This window comes from Taeniopygia guttata, chromosome 30, assembly GCF_048771995.1.
Source record: "Taeniopygia guttata chromosome 30, bTaeGut7.mat, whole genome shotgun sequence".
NCBI classification, from domain to species: Eukaryota; Metazoa; Chordata; class Aves; order Passeriformes; family Estrildidae; genus Taeniopygia; species Taeniopygia guttata.
Window position 1 is genome coordinate 7452945 of NC_133055.1, and position 26132 is coordinate 7479076.

Below are 26132 nucleotides of genomic sequence, written 5' to 3' on the forward strand. Positions count from 1 at the left end.
GGGGACCCCTCAGCCTTGGCTCCAGGTCTCTGCAGCCCCGGAGATTTGCACTTCCCGCCTGCAGCAGGAGGATGGGAGGCCCCCACTGAGCTGCACTGAAGGCAGCGCAGCAGCAGCCAGGGCTCCACAGCGGGGCAAGGCCCTGGGCCTGCCCACACATCCTCTGCTGAAATCCTCGGCCTGGCCACCCTCCTTTGGCAGCTCCAGCCACCGGGGACAGCCCTTGCTGCCACTGCTGCAGCTTCAGCGCTCTCTGGGCCTGCCCTGCCACAGCTGCTGGGCAAGAGCACGGGACAATTCCACTCTGGCTCTCACTTACACTCACACACTGCCCTGCCTGCCATGGCATTGATGCAAAATACACCAGCTCATAGACTTTAACATTGTTAACCTTTGATTTCTCTACTCAGGCTTGCTTTGCCTTGGCCCTGGGGAAAGAAATGTTAAAGGTTTTGTTAAGGGATGTTACACCACTCAATGGAGATGAGTTTAACACCTCAACACACTGGGAATGGCCCAAAAGATACTCACAAAGATAACACCCAGCAGCAAAACATCAACCCCAGCAGCAAACAGCAACCAACACCTACCCCAGACACTGCCAGGGCTGCAGACACCTGGTCTGCAAAAGGCTGAGAAGGAAATCCAGCACTTCCCACCTCATTAACAGCAGAAGCAAAGAAATCCTGGTCCAATAGGAAACCAAATACTAAAACCTGCACAACTTGAAACTATGGAACATTAAACCAATCGATTTAGACTGGATCAGACTGCATCGAGTTAGGGAAAAATCGAGTAAAAACCACGTGTCATGGAACGATTTTCTCTGCACACCCGGGCTAAGTGGCGATGGAATGATTTCTGTTGCACATCCTGGCCAGAATCAAGGAATGCCTTGACTCTAAAACTAAACATATTGGTAGAGTTTTCCTTTTTCCTGCAGTTTTAACGCAAAGTTTAGAGCATTAGAGTATTTTTTTGGATTATTCCTACTTCTATATTGCCGGTTAGGTTTCGGTTAGGGATGTGAGAATGAGTTTTTACTTCGAGGAGAAGTAGAAAAAACTGAATCGCCTTGGAATTTTATTGTGGTTTTTTTTGTGTTGCTCTAAGAGATAGAAAAATTTTGACCTGGGTTTTTCGACATTCCCCTTTAAGCCGCATTTTGTAAAACTAGAAGAGAATTAAAGGTGACCCTTTAACTCACAAACCATAAATAGAAGATTTGAAGGGAAAAATAAAAAATAGCAGCAGGATGTGCTGGTGGGGAGGGGCAGCTGTGAAGCTGCTAAAGGCTGCTCTGGAAGAGAAGCTGCATTCCAGGCACCCAGGAGAGGAGCTTTAGAAATGCAAATTAACTCTGCAGAGGCAGAGTGGAGACAATGAACCTGGCTCTTCTTGCCTGGGGCAGGAATTGGCTGATTCCCTCTGCCCCTCACCCCAAGCTCTGCCTGCTTGCACAGATGGAATCTGCACGGCTGAAGGCAGAGCCCATGGTGAGGATCTGACTCTGAAACAGAAATGGCTGAGGCTGCAAAGGGAAACAGCAAATGGAGAATGTTGTGAAAACTTCACTAAAATAAGGGGGAGATCATCCCCCTGCCCACTCCAACATCTGCTGCCACTGTCTGTGCTGTACAGGGTGTATCAGAGCACTGAGGCTTTTGCTAGAACAAGTCCAGGGAAATTAGTTGGAATTCAAGTATTTGATGATGTAATTAGAAAAATGTGGCAATTGATGCAGCCCCGGCTGCAGGGAGCACCCAGAAATGGGCAAAAGATGAAGGGCCACCAGAAAAAATTCTACAACACCATGGACCAGCCCCTGGGAACATAAACCAATTCATACCAGGAGACAGAGAACCCATTTATCATTTCAATGGCATCATTAGATTAAAAGCTGTCCTCAAAAGAAGAAGCACCCAGACAGCTCCAGCTCCTGACCTTCCTGCTGACCAATCCACTGAAAGAGGAACAAAACATTTCACCACGGGATGAGATCAGATTATCTGTGAGCAGAAAAAAAGGGAGTTTGTGGAAAACTAAATGGCTCAAACTGCTGTGGGAAAAGAGATGACAAGGGAAGAGTGCTGAAAAAGATAACAAAGGAAAAGGGAGAGCAGTTTATGTATTGGTCCATACATGGGAAGGATGGGAATGGGACACGCTTTCGTGGCTCCCCGGCACACCAGGGGTTAAACGAATGCTGCTTCTCCTCTTCTGTGCTGCAGCAACTCTCATCTTTTTACCATGCTCCACACCTTGGCAGTGCAGCTCATCTAGCAGCTGAGCCAGGGGATGCAGGTGGCAGCCAGGCCTCCTGATCCACAAAGGGCTACAAAAGGACAGGGAATGAGGGCACCGAGAATAATCCCAAAACCAAAGAGGACCCGGGAAGAACAAAACAGAGTCAAGGAGTGAATCTGCCTGGAGATAGGGCCAGGAACGTGTAGATAAGGAAGTAACGGGGCAAACCATCAGTTCCAATAAATTTCACAAATTGAGCCACACAATTTCTCAAAGTCCCGCTAAATTCCCGAACTTCCAGGAGAACAAAGGCTTAATAGAGCCATGAATATCGGTTGTTATACAAAAGGAGGGTGCATATTAACGAGGACAGGCAGCAGGCGCATCGGGAAGTCTGAACCTTCCAAGGACCTCAGCCCGTGGGCAAAGGCAGAGGGAGATGCGGCCGGGAAAATGAGGATAAAAAGGAGGCTGCGGACTACAACCATGGCAGAGAGCGCACGGCAAATGCCCCACGGCCTCTCCCCCTGCTCGGCAATAAAGTCACTTTTACAGGACTCCTCGCAATCCTCCGGCCACAGAAACCTGCGGCGACGGGAATTTCCCCGCACGCTCCCGGCCGCGGGGCAGCCCCCTCGGTCCTACCCACAGCAGCCGGGCCGAGCCAGCGCTGCTCCGGCAGCGGCTCCTGCCCAGGCCCCGGCGGGAAGGAGACCGCGGGCAGCCGCTCCCGCCGCGCCCTCAGCCCGGGGCCGGCACGGGCCGGACACGGCACCACCGACCCGCCGCAGCCCCCTGCCGCCCCCTCCGCCCGCAGCCAGCCCCGAGCCCCCGCAGAACCCAGCGCGGCTCCCACCTGCGCCGGGGCCGCCTCCGAGCTCCGCCGACGCCGCCTCACCGCGCTCCGGCCGCTGCCGCCGCTCCCGGGCCCGCACAGACGCTCCCGGCGCCAATGGCGCCGCTGCCCGCCCACGGCCGCCCTCAGCCCGCCCACGGCCGCCCTCAGCCCGCCCACGGCCGCCCTCAGCCCGCCCACGGCCGCCCTCAGCCCGCCCACGGCCGCCCTCAGCCCGCCGCCGGGGCCGTGCTGCGCCCCGCTCCCACCAATCAGCGCGCCGCAACCGCGACTGACGGCACCAGCGGCCAATGGCAGCGAGCTGGGGGCGGGCTCTGCGCACGGCCCAGACTCGCCCCGCGCTCTCAGGGCCCCCCGCGCTGCGTGAGGGCAAAGCCGGAGATGAGCAACAGCCCCGGGACGGGCCCGGGCCCGAGGCGGGATTGAGCTGCCCACACAAACAAACTTCTCCGTATCTCCCGCCACGGCTTTCCCGGCCCTGCGCCTTCCGTGCCTCCGGCTCTGCGGGAAGCCCGGGAGCCTCCCTTCTCCTGCCCCTCATTAGTGCATCGGTGCTTCGCTTTGATTTCTCCCAAAAAAGGGAAACCTGCCCAAAGCCCTGTGGGTGAGCGGGGGAGGGAAGAGATTTCTGGCAGAAAACTCCCAAGACTCAGAGCAGGATAAGGAGAAGTCAGTGCAGAGCCTTAAATGCAGCTTTCCCCACGCCTCCCTGCTCCCAGCTGCACCTCCTCCCCCGGCAGGGCAGGAGACAGGGAATGGGGCCGTGCTCAGCTCATCCCCCGCGGCTTCTCCCTCTGCTCAGGGACAGGAGTCGTTCCCTGCTGCACCCTGCGCTCTCTCCCAGCCGAGACTTCTCCAGGAACTTCTCCGAGCCGAGTCCATCCCCTGGGGCACAGCCCCCTCCAAGTGCTGCAGCGTGGGTCACTGTGCCACGGGCTCGGTCCTGCCAGGCCAGGCTGCTCCAGCGGGGCCCCTCTGCCCACGGGGTCACAGCCTCCTCTCAGGCATCCCCGAGCTCCAGCCTGGCTCCTCCAGGGGCTGCAGGGGGATCTCTGCATCCCCATGGACCTGCAGGGGGATCTCTGCATCCCCATGGAGCTGCAGGGGGATCTCTGCATCCCCATGGAGCTGCAGGGGGATCTCTGCATCCCCACGGACCTGCAGGGGGATCTCTGCATCCCCATGGAGCTGCAGAAGGAATCTCTGCAGCCCCATTGTAATATAAATTGTGGAATAATTCGTGATTATGTAAAATATACATGAAGTCAGTTGTGCTAGTAGAAAAAGATTCTTAAAGTTTTAAAAGACCTGAAGACCCAGCCGGGAAAGACTGGAAACCACAGATGACAGAGAAAGAAAGACCTAATTTACAATTGAAAACACGTGGCTCCCTGCAGAGATGGGTACTTTCCGGGGATACTCCACGAGACGCCCAAGGTGAAAAATGCACATATGTTAGTTTGAATAGTAGTGCTGTATTAACATTTTAATAGTACTGTAAATGTAGTTGTGTAGTTAAATTGAAGCTTTAGTAGTTAAAATAGAAACTATGTATCTGGGTTTTCTTTTAAGGAATGACATACTCGCTTTGACATAACCATCACAGAACACCCAAATCTTCCAAAGAAGAGGAATTTATGGTTTTCTTGTCAGAAGAATCTAATTTCTTCAGGCCTTGCTCAGACTCGAAGATGCCATGGGGATTAAAGGAAATAGTTGGCATATTACAGAGTTTCTTGTTTTAAATAGAATGTATGCATAACCATGAAGGATATATGAATATGCAATAGTGTAGTTTTAGGGGTGATTCCTTTGTTCACAAGGTATGCTTGTTGTGGCTTAAGTGCCCCAGAGCATCTGGACATCCTTAATTCTTTGCTTTTTATTGTCTTGTAATTGTCCTAACTCTAAATTTTTATTACTCTAATTGTATTACTATTTTAATAACCATGTTATTATTATTAAAAATTTAACAGCCAAGTGATTGGCGTTTTTCACAATTATGGTAGCAAAGGATGGTTTTTAACACCTCTCTGCCGGGGCCTTGGGAGAGTCAGGGTGAGGAAGACCGGTCCTGCCCTATTTAGGCAGCCTCGCTCTGTTCCCCTGGTGTGTGACCAGACACAGGTTATGATCTATGGGCAAAAGGAGACAATAAAACAAAGAAAAGGGAAAGCATTCCCTAAAACCGCAGTAATTAGCCCCAAGACTAAAGTGTACACGAAGAACCAAGACCCAAGGACAAAGGATAGGTGAGTATTTGTTGGGATGGGGCGGATAAGGGGGGAATGAATGTGTTTGACAGAAGCTGCTGGGTATCCCAGACTTGCCAAGTGATTGCTGTAGTCTCTCATGCTGCTTTTCGTCTTTTTCATGTGAAAAACGGCCAGTAAAGAGACCAAGCGAGTGATAAAAAAAGAGAGAATCCCTCCCAGAGAAACTGGGACTGGATCTTAGGAAGAAGAGGAACCCCGTGGAGTGCCGGATTGAGGGATAAGAGTGCCCAAGAGCATCCAGGATTCAAACCTGCTGGGTTGAGGGATTAACATTCCAAGAGCACTCAGGGTGTAGATAAGTAATGTAGACTGTTTGAAAGTAAAAAGTATCTTCTTGTTGTATGTGAGAGTTAGTGAAAAATAAAAGTGAGTAAATGTAGATGAATGGTAGTATATGTAATGTAGATTGTTTTATATGAGCTTTTCTTTATCTCCTTGGAGAGAGTGTTAGAGTGTTTCCTGGCAGTCAAAAAGAGAGTATTGCAGAGAAAAATTCCTCACTTGCTGTCCTCCCCCTGCCCTCAACTCTATTCATATTTTGTCCATTCCCTCTTCAAAATACAGATTTGTAAAACTCATGCTCTGTGTCCTCAGATGGCCTTCCCAAATCAAACCTTGGCTTCGTTGCAAATTGCATTGCACTAACTAGCATTGCCTTAAATTTGTTTTGGTGCAGGCAGGGTCACTTTGGAAGTAAGTTGTTGTTTACTTTGTTCCTGCAACCTTTTCAAACTTGTGAATGGAAAAATTGTGATAGCAAAATAAGTCTTTAGTTTTGCACTGTCAGCTGTGAGTGGCTGGTAGCCTTGGTGGAGGGTGCCGTGAATTACAGGCCTGCAGAACACACATAACAAAAGTAATTTACTTTGTAAGGAAGTTGAAAAAGGGGGGAGAGGTGATTGGCAGACTCACCTCTCCAGGATGTAGAATTAATGTTAGAAAGTGGACTGATATTGGAATGTGGCTGCTGAAATGTGAAGAGAGAAAAAGAAAAAGAAAGAGAAAGAGAGAGAAAGGGAGAGAGAGAGAGAAAGAGAGCGAAGGGGAGAGCGAAATACACCCCCAAGGTCCCCTCAGCCACAGCTATCTGTAAGTTCTCCCCCATTCCTGCTAGGCAGAGTGACAACAAGGAGGGGGGGAAGTGGGGAAGGACAGAGTTAAACCCAAGGCTGTGAACAGGACCACCAGTAGAGATAAGATCAAGGCAGAGATTGTGACTCTCACAAAGTGGTTTATTGTCTTAAGCAAGATTTCTTTTTTCTTTCTGCTTGCTGTTGTTAAGAAGAGAAGGCTTTTGTTCTGAAGACTTAAAGTCTGTAAGACTAAAACAGTTAAATGTTACCCAAAAAGTAAAAGGCAAGAGATGTGATACATCTCATGTTAAAATTGGCCTGGTCTTTTTTATTTAACTAATTATAGCTCACAGGAAGAAGAATTGGTCTCTGCAAATATTAACACAGCTGGCTACAAGAAGAAGAAGTGGCTGTAGAAAAAGAGTTTAGTTAAACTCAGAAAATTTTAAAGAAAACTAATGGTAAAAGCTAATGCAGTATTGTTTTTCTTTTAACACTGTGTTATTAAGAAATCCTTTCCAGGTACCATTAAAGCAGCAATCCAAACCACGGAAAGAGGGTGAATTCATGCCAGCAAAACCAAAGGACTTGTGAAGAAACTTGAGGAATGGACTATCACATCTAAACCAGGTGATACCAAATTGACTTCCAACCAGGACTGGGTGGTAATGGTTTGGGAAGACCCAAATGATCCAAGGCAGGTACAAAGAATAACACCTCACTGAGAAATAAGGCAAAGCTTGCATCACTGGTCCTAAGCCCTGCCTGAATAAACACTGAGATGCCTCCGACACCTCCTTGGCAGAGGAACACTGCCACTTCAAACAGGAGGATCGGGAGTGTTTCAGTCAAAGAGTTCTTATAGCCTGGCCTCAGCCTGTGGCTTGTACAGGGAAGAAGGGAAATTGCCATCAGTACTATACTGTCTACTTTATTTGATTCATCCCAATACTGGACACGCTAGCTGGGTTACAAGTGAATGTTTAAATTATGAGAATAATTTGCATTGTAGCTCACAAAATCTATGTTCTTGTTGCAAGAGGTATCAGTACTGAATCAATTCCCTATGCAGATAGAACCCAAAATAACTGAAGTAATAACTTTGTTTTGTGGATGGGAATTATTAGTGCCTGTTGAGTGAGAGATACCTGAGGAACGGTGGGAAACCAAAGTTAAGGAGTGTCGAAAAGGACTTGCCTAAAAAAATGAGTAAAAAGGAGTGACAAGGGAAACAGAGGGCAAGCCTGGACTGAGCACTGTACTCACCACCGAGAAGATCACACGTACCTGCTGTGGGAAGCAACCCCACAGGCAGGGGAGGTGGGGGTATAAGCCATGCCAGACCTCTGTCATTCCTGTTTCTGTCTCTCATTTGTTGTCTTTTCCCTTCTGAGATACCAGCAAGATCGTGTCCCAAATGCTACAGAAAGTATTACACGGAAAGGAACCAAAGTTCCTTTTTGTTACACACACCCATGTCAACAGCCACAGACCCACCCAAACTGAGTACCTGCAGGCAAAATGGGGGAAAATATTGGATTACAAGGAACTAGGGAAAAGTAGTAATACTTGGGGCATGGAATGTCCAAAAGGAGAGAGATGGATTTGTTTTACATTTGATCTTAGAGATATAGTCCAAGATTCGGTAAAAAGGCAATTAGTAAACAAAAAGGTGAAACCAGCACAGCAATTGTCATGGTTTGACACTGGCACAATGCCAGTGCCCCCCATGAAAATGCAATTTCTCAACTGAATGCTGTGAAATGCGATCGAGAACAGAGCAAAGCAGGCCCAAGCTTAATAATAAGGAAAAAAACTTTATTAAACTACTACCACTATGCTACTATAAAAGAGGGGAAAAAAAAAAGAAGAAAGAAAACACACAATTCAAAATGAAAACCTTCCAAAGCATTCCTCCTCCCACCACCCAACTCCAACAAACCACAGTGAGACACAATCTGGACCCCAATCAGGTTTCCACCCTCCAGATAATCAACACCCAGTCCATCTGCAGGGAGAGAGGAGTCTCTCTTGTGCCACAAACCCCCCAAGAAACACAGCTGCCACATCCTGTGCTTCCATGTCACCACATGGCACCGCCCGGAGAAAAAAGTTTGCCAGTGGTGACCCTCTCCTTTCCATGCACGGTGCTCTCACCACCAATGCATGGATGGACAGACTGCTTTTTAGGATTTTTCCTTTCAAGGATGCCCTGCCAAGAGGGAAAAAACAACAGTTCAGTTTTTTCATTTTTGGGACCAACAGTCCCCCCCATTTTCCCCTGGGGCCGAGGATCCACGAACAGAGATCTTCTTCTCTTCTTCTCTGAAGACAGGGGGCACCACCACAAACCTCCTTAACTTTTCCCTGTTCGCTCCACTTCTGTCTTTTCTCAGCTGAAGCAGGTCTCTTTGGCTCACCAGCATCCTCCTAAAATACAGTCTCTCTTTGGAGGAGAAGATCAGTTCAGTCTGTGGCTACCAAGAAAAAGTCCAGCCAAACAGCCACTCCATCATCTCCTCCCACCTAGAATTTCTCCTCCCAACATCCCGGGTCCCAGGCTGTCTCTCTTCCTCTCTTTTTCAAACCAAGGAGGAGAAAAATTTCACAAAGCTTTCATTTCTCAGGAAGGGTTAAAAGTCCCAACTACCAGAGATGGCTCGCTGCCCAGGCTCCAGCTCCCACAGCCCGGCTGGACACCTTGTGGCCCCCCCCGCTCTTCTCCTTCCCCGCGGTGAACTGCTGATAAAACCACCGCCGTCTCTTTTTCTCTCTTGGGAGTGAGAGACTCTGGGGGGAACGGAGACATCCCAGATTTTCTCCACCCTTCCATCTGCAGGGGGGGTCCAGTCCCTCCACCCTTGGGCCTACCTCCGAAGGCCACATGGCTTCTCCCCTCCCCCACCCAGCTCGTCGCTGGGCAGGGGAGAGTCCTGCACGGACCGCTGACTGGAACCCAAGAGAGCGAGTTCCCCTGGGAATTCTGCTTTTAACCCCTCTGTGTTCTCAGAGGCGTGTCCACCTTCAATTGGTCAATGTCCAAATTGACTTCTTCCTTCCAGAAAAATTCTTTTTCCGTGTCAAACCACGACAGCAATCTAGCTCTGTATTAACCCCAAATTATATACTGCATCGTATTATAGGACTCCAAGCAGTTATAGAGGAGATAACAAACAAAGCTGCTCAGGCACTGGAATTAATATTGAGTCAGCAAAGCCAAACTATAACTGCAGTGGATTAAAATAGGTTGGCTTTATGCTATTCATTGGCTAAAGAATGGGGTGTACAGATTGTTGAAAATAGATGGCAATGAGGGCGTCATCCTGGAAAAAACAAGGGATATCAGAAAAAAATTATGACCCTGGTATCAGTCCAAAAAAAACCAAAGAGAAAGTAATGTTAAAAACTAACAGGTGGGGTAATGTATTGAGAATGGGATGGTGGAAGAAATTAGGATTCTTCCTTTTATGTGTTACAAGTGTTTTGATATTTCTTCTTTGTTTAATCCCATGTTTTATTTGATTACAAACAGAGTCCAAAGAATGCAAGAGGATAAGAAATATTGCTCAAGCCAAATGATTTATAAAGAATAAGAGGAGGGATTGTGACAAATGCATATTTATGATTGGCTTTTCACAAGTGTTACAATGAATATTATATGTGTCATGTTAGAAAGTTTATGCTGTATTAATTCTCTTACATATTGTGTTAAGCGTAGTTTTAGGTTACAACATAATATTAAAATAGAGACTATGTACGTGGGGTGAGTTTTCTTTTTAGGAATGAGACACTCGCTTCGAGGAACACCTCAGTCTTCCAAAGGAGAGGAATTTATGGCTTCTTATCAGAAGAAGCTAATTTCTTCAGGCCTTGCTCAGACTCCAAGACGCCAGGGGATTAAAGGAAACAGCTGACGTACAACAGACAGAGTTTCTTGTTTAGAATAGAATGTATGCATAACCATGAAGGATGTATGAATATGCAACAGTGTATTGGTTTAAGGGTGATTCCTTTGTTCACAAGTCATGCTTTCCGTGACTTAGTGTCCAAGAGCATCCGGACGTCCGTAATTCTTTGCTTTTTATTGTCTTGTAATTGCCCTAACTCTAAACTTTATTACTCTATTATTTTTATAACCATTTTATTATTATCAAATTTTAAAATTTTAAAAACCAAGTGATTGGTGTTTTTCACACCCGTGAACCTGCAGGGGGATCTCTGCAGCCCCATTGTTATAAGTTATGGAATTATTCGTGATTATGTAAAATATACATTAATAAGTTGTGGTCGTACAAAAAGGTTCTTAAAGGTTTAAAAGACCACAAGCTGCAGCCGGGAAAAGATTGCAAAACCACAGATTGCAGGAGAAAGAAAATCCTAGTTTACAAACGAAAATTTCGACCATACCCACCAGAGTTGCGCACAAAAATTCGGGAATTTCGCCCAGACCTGCCCGAATCCCGGCGGGAGCGGGTCCCGGCCCCTCGCAGCCCTCACCTGCACAGGTCTTACACTGCATGCTGAGCAACACATTTGATTTGCTTTCTCTTTGCTCTGTTTTTTTTTAAGAGCTAACACCAGTGGGTCAGAAGGAACTCTGAACCCAGTGACTCTGACATTTTGGGTGATTCTTGGAGGTGAAAAAACATATTAGCATACAAGACCTCACCTTATTTTCTTTCCTGTCTTAAAACAGCATTGGTTGCAATAAGGTGTTATAAATCCTTTAGTTTTCTGAGCTGCCCTTATTGGAGGCTTTCTGGTAATCTCTTTGCTTTGGTTAGTTTTTATTGCTTATACTATTTTGTTTCAACCCAAGCCTCATGGTCTTTTTTCAGTTTTTCTCACACACAGACTTTCCAGGTCGCAGGTATGAGATGCGATCATTTACACATAAGCTTTAAGATCTCAGGTTCTGAATTGGCTTGATTAGGAGCCTTCAATTTACACTTGGGGCATGGAACAGCAATACTAGCCCTTCTCACAAACTCTGCATTGTAATAGTACTCATACAAGGTGCCAGCCTCTGAATGCACCAAAAACTCCCGGGAATTGCCTGCAGGCTATTCCGTTTATCACTTTGGCATTTTTCCTTTATTTAATCCCTCTTTTACAAAATCTCAGTCTTTTCTAGTTCTCTTCTTGCACAATCTAATTAAAGCATTGTTTCTACTGACACTTATTTCGTTGCCCTGCAAAAGGCTGTGCCTGTTACAGCAAAAATTCTGATATGCTCACAAACACAGAACCCTGTCCTTATCTCAAATTCAAGGAGAGTCAGGGCTTAAGTTGCTGTGAGGGAGGAATTCTTGGAATTCCTTTAACTTGTTTTAATACAGTTAAACCTAAATCATTATACTGTAGCTCTTCTGCAAAAAATGCTACACTTGTTGCAAAAAAAATCTTAAAACCTCTATAAATCCAACTATATAATCTCGAGAATTAAAATCCTATAATGTGGGGGAAGAATCACACAACCTCACTGGGAAACTCACTGGTGGTATCTCTTAAAGTGTCCCCTTTTCTCAACACACCACAGCATAACAGCACACAGTAAAATTCCAGGAATCCAAGTCCGAACCACTGGGGCAGAGGAACCCGCCCAGTTCGTCTAGCCACTGTTCAAATGCACACAAATCACCGCCTTTAAACACAGTGAACGTCCTCGGCCCCGTTTCTCCGCTTGTTTCCCTTCCCCGCGGGCACTCAGGCCCAGGAGTGAGGCCGGGCCCTGCCGGCTCTGAGGGACTGCCCAGCAGTGCTGCTCTGGCACCCCAGGGCCCTCTCAGTCCGTCCCTTTATCGCACACCAGCGCTCCGTGGCTGTCTCCGCAGGTGGCAAGCGAGGCAGAGCGGAGCCCCTCCAGGGAAATTCCCCGGGTGTGCCAAGGAGGTCTGTTCTACCCCCTGCCCCTGCGAGGACAGAAAATCTCCTGCCTGGCTCACCATAATGAAACACGGATGAAAATCAAACCCTACAATTTTAATAAAGATTTGTAGGAATGGGTATGTTTATTTATAGCGCTGTGGACGTATGTCAGGACTTATTGCCCTTTAATGGACATGCGTCCACAGCATATAAATAAGCATACCCATTCTCTACAAATCTTTATTAAAATTGTAGGGTTTAATTTTTCATCAGTGTTTCACTCCCCAGGAGCAGGAAAATCCCCATTCCCTGTTTCCTTGTGGCTGCAGCCTGGAACATCCACTCAGAATGATGAACTTTCTGACAGCCCTGCTGAATGACACCAGGACAAGGTTGGTGAGAAAGGGAGGAAAATGTGTTTTGATAGGAAATTACAAAATGATTTCTTTCTGTCGCACTAATTTTTAGTCCATTGCAGTTCTGTTTTCACAGTGCCACCTTCTCAGCTGATTGTGTTTGTGTCCTCCTTTCTCTCCTGCCTCTCTTTGCCTGCTCTGTTTCTCTCTCAGTGTTTCCCTTGATCCAGGGCAGCTCCCACCAAAGGCCCTGCCCTGATTTCATTCCCAATCCATGAGCTGCAACAACACAGGGATGAAGTTATGAAGGCTGGCAGTGAAATGTCACTGTAGGATCCTGCTGCAGCACCCCCTGCCCTGCCAGCATCGTCCCAGCCCCGAGCCGCAGGGCAGGGGGAGGCCGAGCTCGCCCCGGCTCTATCGAGGGGTCTCCGGGAGGATTTTTCTGGAGAGCGCTCGGAGCCGGCAGATGCCGAGCCCCGGATCCCTCCGGGCTCCCCAAGAGGAGCTTTTTCGGGGGGAGAGGAGCTGTGATCGCCCCTCGGAGGGTCCCGGGGGACCACGCGGGGCTGGCCCGGTGCTGACAGGGCGGGACATTGGTTTTGGGGATCCCCGTGAGAGCCGGGGCTGCGGAACGTGGGACCCCCGGGGCGGCAGAGGGGAAGGGGCGATACCGGAGCTGGGGGACCCCCGGCAGCCGGAGATGAGGCGGGGACGGGACCCCTGAGCCTGGCAGGGCCTGTCCTGGGGTGACCTCACGATGCTCGTACCCCCATTGGTCCGTTTGGCCCCGAAATGAGTTCTGCACCTTCAGGGCTGGTTCTGAGAGCGAAGAGGGGGAGGAAGAAGCGCGCAGTTTGTTTTCAGGAACTGCACTCACCCCTCCACATTCCGGCTCCTGGGCTGCTGAGATGCCTTAAGGAGCTGGGACAGAGGCCAGACGGAGCCAAGAGGAATAAAGAGGATATTTATTGAAGTGCCTTCAAAGGCCACACCCCGGCAGTACCGGAGCCATGGTCGGGGCTCTGCCCGGATGGCTCCGAGATGGAAGCAAAAGAGGGCTTGGTCATGAGTTCTCACATTTTTGTAAGTGTTAGTCCGTTTGCATACAGGATTTGACTGCCCAATTAATAGCTTCAAATTATGAACTTTCATCCTCCTTGCTTGCCTGCCCTCCTCTTTTCCTGTTGTTTGTGCTTTGGGCCTGAAGTTTGAAGAGATTGTCCTTGACTCTCCAGCTAGAACAGGATTGTTTTGTCTTCACCACCCTGTGAAAAGATCCCAGGAACACTTAATCTAAAGCTAGAAGCTGCACACCAAAACAGAACAGAAAAACTTAAACCTGAGGTATCAGTTGTCTGCCAACAGACAGCAGGACAGAGCTCTCCTTTGCTTTTAGTTAGTTTTTAGCTCGCTGAGGCAGAGAAGTTCCCTGGGCTGTGGTTTTTCTTTTTCTTTGGAGCTGTTTAAACCTGCTCTGGACTGAACACCAGAAGAGCACCAGTAGCTCACACCTGTGGCCCACCGGGCTGGGCCTGGGCCATGGAGGGACTGATCAGAGCCTGAGTGAGCCGAGCTGCAGCCCACGGAGGGACTTTCTGAGTTTGTCATCTCTTTTGGAGCAACAACAGGTTTTATTGTTTAATATTGTTCATGTTTTGTGCTGGTGAATGCTTTGCCTGTTAAATAAACAGGTTTTTTCTACTTTTCTCCAAGGAAATCTTTTCCCAAACTGGTTGGGGGAGAGTCCACTTAAATCTGCTTTCTAGAAAACCCTTTGGGGGTTTTCTCCCAAATTTGCCCTAAACCAGGACAGGGTGGTGGAAAGAGGGGGGACCCCCAAGTGCCTGGACCGGGGGGAGGCTGGAGAGGGGGACCCTTGTACTGCAAAACCCCCCCAGCATCCCTAAGCAGGACCCTGGAGAAGGGGGATCCCCAGGACCCTCGAGGATCCCCCGCAGCCCTGAGACGGGGGACACCAGAACCCCAGAGGGATGAGACTGGAAATGGGACACTCCTGGTGGCTTTTTTTTATTAACTCGTGATTTTTGGAGGTATTTATGGACACCAGGAGACTCCTGGAAATGGTTTTGGGCAGGAGGAATCCCCAGCCTAAGGTGTTCACACCTTATTTTTTCCCCACACCAGGATTTCCCACTCCCAAACTTTGGCTGGATGGAGGAGGAGGCTGTGAGGAAAATGCCCTGGGACACCAAGGCAGGTGAGGAGGAAGTCAGTGCCCCTTTCCCCCTCTCTCCTGCTCCATCTCCCAGCCCAGCACAGCCCCGGCTGCAGGACAGCCCCGCTGCCGGTGCCCTCCTGCCGGGGACGCACTGGGGGGATCTCCTTGCCCTTCCCTGTGGCACGGAGGCAAATCCCATCCTCTCCTTGTCCTTCCTACCCCAGAGCAGGAGCTGAGGGTGGAGAGCAGGGAGGACAAATTCCCCCAGCAGAACATCGTGGAAGAGGCTGTTTTGAGTGGCTCCATGGCTGAGGAATTGAAGGGGGAGGAAAAGCCCCAGAGATCCCACAGGAGGAGGGGCTGCAAACGCAGATCACGGGGATCTGAGGAGGAAAGACCCACCCTGTGCCGGGGAGGTGGACAGAGTTTCAGCCAGGGATCAGAGCTGGTAGTCCAGGAGCAGCCTCATGACAGGGAGAGGCCCTACGAGTGTCCTGAGTGTGGGAAGAGCTTCAGGAAGAATTTCAACCTGATCTGCCACCAGAGGATCCACACTGGGGAACGGCCTTACGAGTGTGGGGAATGTGGGAAAAGCTTCAGCCACAGGTCTGACCTGATTGTCCACCAGAGGTTCCACACTGGGGAGAGGCCCTATGAGTGTCCTGAGTGTGGGAAGAGGTTTCACACCAGCTCCCATCTCCTTGTGCATCAGCGGATTCACAGACAGGAGAGGCCCTTCCGCTGCCCCGACTGCGGGATGGGCTTCAAGCACAACTCCACCCTCATCACCCGCCGGCGCATCCACACCGGGGAGAGGCCCTACGAGTGTCCCCGGTGTGGGAAGAGCTTCTCAGACCGCTCATTCTTTACCCGGCACCAGCGGAGGCACCGGTAAGGGAAGCCCTGTGAGAATCCCGCCTGCAGGAAGAGCTTCCTGCGCTGCTCCAGCTCCATCCCCATCAGAGGACCCACCCTGGTCAGAGCCCTGGTGACCCACATTCCCTGTGATACACAGAGGGAAGTGGCTGCTGTTATTTTATTTTGCCTCTTATTATCTTTTATCTTCCTCCCTTCAAAACACAGAAAAATGGGGTTAAAATCAACAAATTCATCAAAAGCATTTAAAGCCTCACATTTTACTTGTGTTTTGAGGAATCTTGGGTTCCAGAAGATATCTGTGAGGATATGGGGGAGTTTGGGGGCTATTTGGTTTAGTTGTCTTTATTTCTTGGCACTCCAAAAGATGAGAGGGACTGATCTTTCTGCTCAAATCCACTCAGTGCCGCTAAAAAACTGCTGAATCCCACCCCAAAATTACTCGATTCCACCGCCTCTCAGGGTGAAATTGGGTTGGAAGGGGATTGGGCAATGCGGGATGCAAATCAGGAGGGTGAGATGAGCATTGGGTGGGGTGGGATTGGTGGGATGGGGATTGGGAGGTGTGAAATGGGGAAGTACAGCTTGGGAAGGGGTCTTGATGTGCAGGAGGGGTGGGATGGGTAGAGGTTGGCATTTGGGAGGTGGGGTGGGGTCTGGAATGAGACAGCCAAAGTTTGGGGGTGATTAAGATATGGGGAGCCCATTACTGAGTGAGTGTTTGAATAGTCTACATTCATGAGGAGCTGCTGGGGTATCTCACATTCCTGAGGCAGTTTTGGGGCACTCCCCAGCTCTTGGGGGGTTTCCTGAGAGCAGCTCCATGGAGCCCCATGGCCAGGGGTGGTTGCCACGGGCCTGAGCTCAGAGCTGTGCCAGAGTCCATTGCCTCGGTGCTGAGAGCAGAGAAATGATGAATGGCCCCAGACATCTCCAGTGTGTTTGTGGAGGCCTGTGAGCTTACTGGGGAGAGGGCAAAAGCGATCCCCTGGAGAAATGCACCGTAGGCTCTGGGCATTCCTCACAGCTCAGGGTGAGGACAGAAGCTTCCCCCATGGAGCTCTGCAGCACTGTGTTAATTTGTCCCAGTTCTGTCCCCATTGGCCTGTTGGCCTTTCCTGCCCCTTTTACCCTGATATGTTCATGTTCTAGCAATTTCTCCCTTCCCTATTTTCCCATTGGTTTATGTGCCCACCCATCAACCCTGCCATTCCCTATTAGTCCCTTCCCTGTGTATCACCCCTAAACCCTGAGATCCCTGACGCTCTCCTCCAGCCCCTCTTTTCCCGTATTTACACCCTAAACCCTCCTTTGTCTTTGTCTTTAACCCCCAGAGCCCTGGAGCGTCAGACCCTGATAAACCCTCGTTGGAGCTCCATGCCTGGGCCCTCCCGTGTCCTCCCTGCCGAGCTGCTCCGTGTGTGTGTGTGTGTGCTGGGCTCCCGTGGCTCTGCCCATTGGCACAAAACACTCCCAGGGAAAGTTGTGCCGCCACCACCACAGACTGACAGTGTCCCTGGGGACCAAGAGGCCACTGTGACACTGTGGGACCAAGGAGAGCATTGCTGCCCTGCCAGACCTCATGAAACCAAGGATCCACTGTGACACTGCAGGGCCTTGGGGACCACGGTGACATTGTGACACTGCAGGGGCCAAGGATCCAAGGGACTTTGTGACACCAAGGGGTCCCATGGAACCAAAGGGACATTGTGACACTGGGAGGCCTCATGGAATCATGGACACCATTGTGACACTCTGGGGCCACATGGAACCGTGGTGACACCAAGTTGTCTGGGAGGGCCTGGTGTAACCAAAGGGATATTGCGACACTGAGGGGCCCCTTGGAACCAAGGACATCTTTGCAGATGACACCAAGCTGGATGTGAGTGTGGATCTGCTGGAGGGTAGGAGGGCTCTGCAGAGGGACCTGGACAGGCTGGATCCAGGGCCCAAATCCAACAAGGTGAGGTTTAACAAGTCCAAGTGCCGGGTCCTGCACTTTGGCCACAACAACCCCTGCAGTGCTACAGGCTGGGGACAGAGGGGCTGGACAGCAGCCAGGCAGAAAGGGACCTACAGGGACTGATGGACAGCAGGCTGGACATGAGCCAGCCGTGTGCCCAGGTGGCCAAGAAGGCCAATGGCTCCTGGCCTGGATCAGGAATGGTGTGGCCAGCAGGAGCAGGGCAGTGATTCTTCCCCTGTGCTGGGCACTTGTTGGGCAGCACCTCGAGTGCTGTGTCCAGTTCTGGGCCCCCCAATTTAGGAAGGAAATGGAGGGGTGGAGTGTGTCCAGAGAAGGGCAACAAGGCTGGTGAGGGGTCTGGAGCACAATTCCTGTGAGGAGTGGCTGAGGGAGCTGGGGTTGTTGATCCTGGAGAAGAGGAGGCTCAGGGGAGACAAGGTGGTGTCAGGGCACAGGTTGGACTTGATGATCCCCAGGGTCTTTTCCAAACTTGCTGATTCTGTGAATCTCTGAAACCACCCTTGGAGCAGTTGCAGGAGGAGCCCTGGGCCTCCTCTTCAGAAGCTCCAGCAGCCCAGGTCCCTCAGCTTCTCCTCACAGCCCCAAAGCCCATCCTGTCAGTCCTGCAGAACCTCTCCAGCTCCTGGGGGTGGCAGCGCTGTGGCTGAAGCAGGGACAGGCCATGGAAATGAGCAGCAGCTTCTGCAGTGGGACAGGGAACTCCCAGCTGATGGGAACAAACTTTCTGGCTGACTGCAGAGGCCAGGACAAAGCTGAGTGGTTCCCCTGGCGTCCCCCAGCCCTTCCTGGCCCCAGGGGCTGATGGCATTTGTGCTCCCCCAGGTTCATGTCCCCACAGCACCAGCATGGGGGTGCTCCCGCCTGCTGTGTGCAATGCAAACAGGGGCTGCTGAGCCAGTGCTGCCGTGTCTGTGCCTGCAAGGATGTGGCACCGCTGTGAGCTGGGGGAGAGGCCAGGGCTGCAGAGGGGGGATGTTGTTGGCAGCTCCATGAGGACGCTCTGGGACGCTGCCCTGGGCTGTGCAGCGCACTGGGGATGGATCAGCCCCTGCTCTGCTGCTCCTTCCCGTCTCCCCCAGGGCCCTTGCAGAGCACCAGCCGTGCTGTTTGCCCCCAGCCTGCCCACGGCCAGCCTGGGGCTGCTCACGGGGGTTTTCTGTGCTGAGCATTGGCCTGGCCATGTTCTTGAGAGAGCCTGGGCAAGGAGCCTGGAGCCCCCAGGCCCTGGCCTGAGGCGTCAGCGCTGCCCCAGCAGTGCCCATGGCCTGCCCCTGCTGCAGCCCCGGCACTGCCACCCCCAGGACTGTGCCCGGCCCCGAGAGCACTCAGGCCCTGCAGCAACACCAGGGCCACCAGGGCAGCGGGGCAGGGCCACGGGAGCAGCACTGGCAGCACCAAGTGCTGCTGTTCCTGGGCACAGCTGCTGTGCCAGCACTGATCTGCCCCAGCTCTGCACACAGACATTGCTGCTGCAGCTCCAGAGAAGGCAACAAAAGGGCATCTCTGCAGAAAACTTTGCTGGGACATCCTTTAGTTCCTTTAAAGCCACTGAGAGTGCAGCCCCTCATTGACACAGTCTGTAGCCGCAGGGAAGGTGGAGTGAAACAAAGTGAGAAATGGCACAAGCAATGACATTTTGTGAGGACAATATTAAATGTGTATTACAAAGAAAAAGAACCTCCAAAATGAAACCAAAAAGAAGTATCAAAGATGATGTTTATTGCAAGTGATTTGCAGAAATTGGCCAGCAGTTTAATGTTTCCAAAACCATCCAGTCATCAGTCTCCACACTGCAGCCTTGAGCTCCTGGTTCCTCAGGCTGTAAATGAGGGGGTTCAGGGCTGGAGGCACCACCGAGTACAGAACTGACAGGGCCAGATCCAGGGAAGGGGAGGACATCGAGGGGGGCTTCAGGTAGGCAAATATTACAGTGCTGACAAACAGGGAGACCACAACCAGGTGAGGGAGGCAGGTGGAAAATGCTTTGTGCCGTCCCTGCTCAGAGGGGATCCTCAGCACAGCCCTGAAGATCTGCACATAGGAGAAAACAATGAATACAAAACAGCCAAGTCCTAAACAGGCAGTAACTGCAATGAGCCCAAGTTCCCTGTGATAGGATTTGGAGCAAGAGATCTTGAGGATCTGTGGGATTTCACAGAAGAACTGGCCCAGGGCATTGCCATGGCACAGGGGCAGGGAAAATGTATTGGCTGTGTGCATGAGAGCATTGAGAAAGGCACTGGCCCAGGCAGCTGCTGCCATGTGGGCACAAGCTCTGCTGCCCAGGAGGGTCCCGTAGTGCAGGGGTTTGCAGATGGACACGTAGCGGTCGTAGCACATGATGGTCAGGAGATAGAGCTCTGCTGAGATGAAGATGACAAAGAAAAAGAGCTGTGCAGCACATCCTGCGTAGGAGATGGTGCTGGTGTCCCAGAGGGAATTGTGCATGGCTTTGGGGACAGTGGTGCAGATGGAGCCCAGGTCGCTGAGGGCCAGGTGGAGCAGGAAGAAGAACATGGGCGTGTGCAGGTGGTGGCCGCAGGCTACGGCGCTGATGATGAGGCCGTTGCCCAGGAGGGCAGCCAGGGAGATGCCCAGGAAGAGGCAGAAGTGCAGGAGCTGCAGCTGCCGCGTGTCTGCCAGTGCCAGCAGGAGGAAGTGGCTGATGGAGCTGCTGTTGGACATTTGCTGTGGCTGCACATGGGCACCTGTTCATGGAGAAAGGACAGTGAAGAATTAGAGGAGATACCTGTAACCAAAATAAAAGCCATTTCCCATACACCTTCCAGTGGAATGCACATGGACAGCCTTTTGTGTTCAAGAGTTCTAGGGTTTTCTCTTTAAGCTCCCCCCATGTCTCTCCTGCTATTCTTGACTCTCCTCAGATAAAATAGAACAAGTTCTGTGAAGCTAAGTGATGAGAGGAGAGTGAGGGGTCTGTCATTCTGACCTGTTCAGAGTTTCTCTGGGCTTTAACCTTTCTCAGGTGGCGGATGATCAGCTTCTCAGACTTTCCCTAAAATGTCACCAGGTACTGCTGAGACAGATGGATCCACCACTGCCCAGCTCCACATTTGGAGCCAAGGACTCACGTTGCTCATTTCACCAACCCAGCAGCGTTTTCAGTGTCAGAACACATCTGCATTTCCCCATGAATCCTATAACTCAGAGATGCTCTAGGACAGGTTTGCACCCTGCATTGAAGCTCTCAGCTTAGACTGAAATCTCTGGGAGGCTTCCAAGTGTCCTTCTGATGGCACTGGATGAAGGGACACACAGCTCCTTCCCTGGCTGCACTGCCAGCATTGCCCAGAGCCGGGCACTGGGGACAGCTGTGTCACCCTGAGCCAGCTGTGCCCCCTGCCAGAGCCCCCAGTGCCGGGCAGCTGCTCCCAGCCCTGTGCTCTGCAGAGGGAACTGGGCCCGGGGCTGCAGAGCTGCCCCACGGCTCTGCTGCAGCTCTGCCTGCACAGGAGGGGCTGCACGCCTTGGAGCCCCAGCCCTGAGGGCAGAGGCTTGGCTGGGGGACAGGAGGGAGGGGGCTTGTGCAGAGGGAAGGGCTGCACTGGAGGGGCTCCTCTGGCCATCTCTAAACTCTCCCTGCCTCAGTATTTCTGGGTTTTGTTTTCTCTCCTTCTCTGATCTTCTCTCTGCTTCCTGGAGATTTTCCTCCTGCAGGAGTTTCCCTGTGCCTGATCTCTCTGTGCCAGCACTCCCAGACCCCAAATCTCTGTGCACTCTCCTTGGCCTGACAGAACCCTGCCTGTTTGCTGGGCACTGGCTGGGGGCAGGTTCTGTTTGCAGCTTGCAGCAAGGACAGCTCAGACTGAGCCTGATGGCTCCAGCAAAGGTGGTGCTGCTGCTGTCCATGGGCAGAGTGGCTGAAAGCACATTAGGGATCTCCTGTGAACCTATTGATCACTAAAATAACAGTTTGGATATCTCATGCACTTGTCAAAATTCATAAACCACCATTAATATTTACCCCCTTCCCTGTCACTCTCCAATAATAGGAAACTGAATAAAAAGTCTTAATAAATTTCCTCCTTTTTGTCAAAATCGTTGTCTTGGAAAAATTCTATGACTGATCAGAACCTCTCAGCATCTCAGAGCTTTATGAGCATTTCACCTGCCCAGCACCAGAAATACTCAGAGTTGTACTCACAGGGTCTGTGGGCATTGGGATGTTCCAGCTTTAGGAGATCTCTCCAGGAGCTGCAGCTGCATTGTCCTGCAGCCAGAGGTTCCTGTGCCAAGGGCTGGCAGTGATTCTGCCCCAGGCACTTCTCAGCCCCTTCCCAGCCCTGACTGATTGAAGCTCTCTGTGCCTCTGTGCTGTGCCCGGGCTGGCTGCAGGCAGTGCCCCAGCCCTGCTGGGCTGGGAGAAGAGCTGCTCAGCAAGAGAAATGTGCTTTTGAAGCTCTGCTTGGTTACCAGGATCACCCTCTGTGCCAGGAGCCCGGCCCAGCTCAGCAGCACAGACACAGCACAAGGACTTTAATGACCCTCTGGGGCTTTGTGCTCAGGCCCTGAACATCAGGCCCCGAGAGGGAGCTGCACAAACCCCTCCAGAACTCCAAGTCACAATCCAACTCCAAAGTTTCTTGGACTTTTAATGGGTCCCACTGAGGGACATGACTGAGAAAGTGTCCCCAGGCCCCAGGCAGAGCAGAGAACTGGAGGCACTGATGACAGGTGGGGACAAAGAGAAGCCAAGTCTTGGTGCCCTGGGGCACAGCAAGGTCTGTGCCACCAAAGGCTGTGAGGAGACACCTTGTCCTGAGGCCCTGGGGCCTCCTGGCACAGCCCCAGCCAGGCTGGGCACTGTCAGCCCCTGGTCCTGCCCTCAGCATCCCCCCCTAGCCCACATCCCAGTGGCCTCAAGGTTCTGCTGGAAGGAGTCCCTGGGGAGCCTTGGTCAGGAATGGCCCTGGGGGCTCCTTCATGCTCCCAGGGACAGCAGGTTTTTCAAAGGACTTTGGGCTTCGCTTTTGCCTTGGAGTCTCTGAGAGCTTTGTGCAATCCTGGCCTCCAATTATCTGATGTAATTAGTCCCTGGAGAGGCTTTGTCAGGAACATCACTCAGTGGGGCTCATTAATGCTTCAAGGTACTTCAGTTCTTTTAAGGTACTTGGTGTTTCCCTTTTAAACCAGACTCTGTGTGAGGTTTGTGCAATCATGGCCCCAATTATCTGCTTTAATGAGTCCCTTGAGAGCTTTGTACTGACACTCAGTGGGGCTCATTAATGCTTTAAGATACTCAAAGTTTTTAAGGTACTTTGGATTCTCCTTTCCACACTGAGTGTATCTGAGAGGTTTTTGTGCCATCCTGGCCTCCAATTCTCTCCTCCAAGGAGTCCATGAGGAGCCTGTGTTGGGGATGGACCTTGGTGGGTCCCATTAACACCTCGAGACACTTTTGGTGTTTTCTCTTGACTTTCACTCCTGGAAAGGTTTGTGCAATCTCCTCTCAGGCCCTGAGGTTCCAGGGCTCAGCTCCAAATGCACCTCAGGGCTCATTAGGATCAAGCAAGTCCTGAGAAACCATGGCTCTGCCTTGATTTCCCTCTGCTCTAATGCATTTCATCAGGAAGTTTTCTCTACTTGTTTTGGTTCACCAGTTTGAGATTTCTTGGCCAATGCACCAATTAGTGTGGTGGGTTCAGTGCTGGCTAGTTACCAGTGCACTCACTAGAATATGCTTACTCATTTCCTGCTCTGAGATAGGATTAGGAGCAAGTCAAAGTAGGTTCAGAACTTCAAAATAAAAGTTTAAACTTTTAAAGAAAAGTTTATTAACTGTAACTAAATGAAAGAGTAATAAGAATCAGAACAAAACTTTCAAAACACTTCCCCTCTCCATACAACCTGACAATGTAAAGACACCAAAGCTAACATTTTCTGTCAGTTCGCTTCGGGAGGGAAGTTCCTCTTGATAATGTTATGGAGACTGCTCCACAAGAATACAGTTATCTCATGGCTTTTCATTTCCACAAATAGCAGCTGCCCAGAAAAATCTGTAACTGTCAAATCCCTCCCATATTTTCACAGCAATTCCCAAAACTGTATTTATAGCCCATGTTAACTTAAGGGATATTAGTTTAAAGATGAGCTTTTTAGTGGCAAAGTTCTCTTCATCTATTTCTGAAATCATCTTAATCTGTGGGAACAGAGGTCTTCTTCTCTCCCTGAGGGCACAGGGTCTCATCAGTCTTTCTTTTCAAACTTCTCATGGGATCACAGGTACTTCAAGATTTGCTTACTTTTACATGGAGGCCTTTACTGAAACAAGTCATCTCCCCATACTTTTCAAAGTGTTATAGGGAAAAAGAGAATCTGATGTATCAATGACATCCTTCTCCATAGCTTTACCAGAGGATTTCAGCCCCAAGATCAAGGCATCTCCTCATCCCTCCCATCTGGGACTCAGCTTCCTCTTCACTGACCTCGGTGTCTTCATGTTGCTGCTCTGTGTGCCTGCCCTGTGTCCTTTTCTCTCACTGCAGGGAGGATGGCAGCACTGGCAGAGTCAATATCTGCCCGGGGCTGCAGATGGTTCCGTGAGCCCGGCCGGGCTCGGTCCTTGCGGCCGGAGCTGTTTTCCCATGGAGGTTTCTGCAGCGGCTGTGCTGGGGCTGTGTCAGGCTGGGCCGCGCTGGGGCAGGGCCAGGATCTCAGCAGCCAGGCCAGAAGGCTGAGATGGGGCTGGGCCGGCCTTGGCACCTCTTTGGGGCCAGAAGGGAGAGAGACCCAGCCCGGCTTTCTCATCTTTAACTTGGGTCTGCACAGAGGCGTCTGCAGTTTCCTTAGTGGTTTAACAGAATGTCAGCTCTCAAAGCTAATTACTGATTGTTTTTTTGTCAGACACAGAGGAAACTGCTAGCAGCTTCTCTCAGGACATCACTTCTGTGATGTAAAACCACCACAGCAGCACAGAGCACAGAGCTCCTTTGTCCATATGTAGTGGTCATGTGCCCGAGGCCTCAAAATCCCACCTTGGGAGATATCTGGGCCCTTTCCAAGGTGTTTTCAAATGAAAACATTCAGCTCAGAGTCTAAGAAAATCACTAGAGCAAAGGGCCAGCCTGACCTGTTTGTCCTGGCTACTTTTGCCTGGGAGCAATCGTTGGATACATGGAAATTTAGAGGCCAAACTCTAATTTTGGCCATGGGCCCTGGACATGAAGGCTGGTTCTTTTCCACAGGAATGAAGGAACAGTGTGCCAGTGTTTCCTGGGGGGATGAGAGGTGACTACCAGAGGCCAACCAGAGCTGCCAGATTTTGCTCAGAGAGATACCCTCGCATATAGGAATTTTTTAGGGAGAATACCAGTTTTGGAAATGAGCATCTGAAAAGTGGGACAGTTCTTTTCCATAGCAAGGAAGGCATGGAGCCCCAGTGCTCCAGCAGCTGATGAGAGGCAGCCCTTGGCATTCGAACATCAGCCAGACCTGTCAGGTGAACCCTGGCAGGCCAAGCCAGCCAGACCTGTTCCATGTTCCCTCAGTTCCATGGGGCCCCTCAGTGTCCCAATGGTCCCTTGCTTCCAGGAGGCCCTGAGGTGTCACAATGCCCCCTTGGTGACACCAGGCCCTGAAGGGTCCCAATGGTCTCCATGGTTCCATCAGGCCCCACAGAGCCATGGTGGTCTCTGGGTCCATGAAGCCCCGCGGTGTCACCATGGCCCCTTGGTTCCATGGGCTCCAGTGGTGCCACAATGATCCCCTTGGTTCCATGAGGTGCCCACAGTGTCACAGTGATCTCCATGGGAAGGAAAGAACCGAGCTTCAGTGTGGCAGGGGGCAGCCAGGGTTGATGGTACTGGCAGATTTTGTCTGGGAGCAACCCTTGGATGTAGGGAATTTTAGAGGTGGAATCCCAATTTGAGACATGGACACCCGGAGTTGAATGATGGTTTTTTTTCCAAAGGAAGGAAAGCACAGAACACCGGTGTTTGAGGGGCAGATGAAAGACGGCCATCAGAGGTCTACGCCAACCAGACCTCTTTGCCCTGGTAGCTTTTGTCTGAAAACAACCTTTGGATATAGAGAATTTGGGAGGTGGAACCCCAATTTTGGCTATTTCTGTGTAGATAAGAAGGAGAGTTCTTTTCCATAGGAAGGAAAGCACAGAGACCATGTATTTCAAAGGCAGAAGAAGAAAGAGGTGGCTCCTGGAAGGCTCAGCCAACCAGACCTGTTCTTCCTGGCATGTTTTGTAATGGAGGAATTTTTGGATACATGGAATTTGGGAGGAGGAATCTCAGTTTTGACCACGGTCACCTTGAGAAGGACAACTATTTACATTGGTGATCAAGCCCCAGTGTTTCAAAAGCAGATGAGATGCATCTCTCAAGAGGCCAAGGGCAGCCAGACCTGTCTGTCCTGGCAGCTTTCACTTGGGAGCATTC

The 26132-nt window shown here is 50.8% G+C and overlaps 1 protein-coding gene and 1 pseudogene across 1 annotated transcript; one reads left to right on the forward strand and one right to left on the reverse strand.

Annotated features, from left to right (window-relative positions):
- Positions 1–26132, forward strand: part of LOC100230077 (uncharacterized) — a 674623-nt pseudogene that overhangs the window by 166297 nt on the left and 482194 nt on the right.
- Positions 19474–20447, reverse strand: LOC140680922 (olfactory receptor 14J1-like). Its single transcript, XM_072919827.1, has one exon. It carries the CDS (start codon positions 20404–20406, stop codon positions 19474–19476), a length of 933 nt encoding a protein of 310 aa, XP_072775928.1. The 5' UTR covers positions 20407–20447.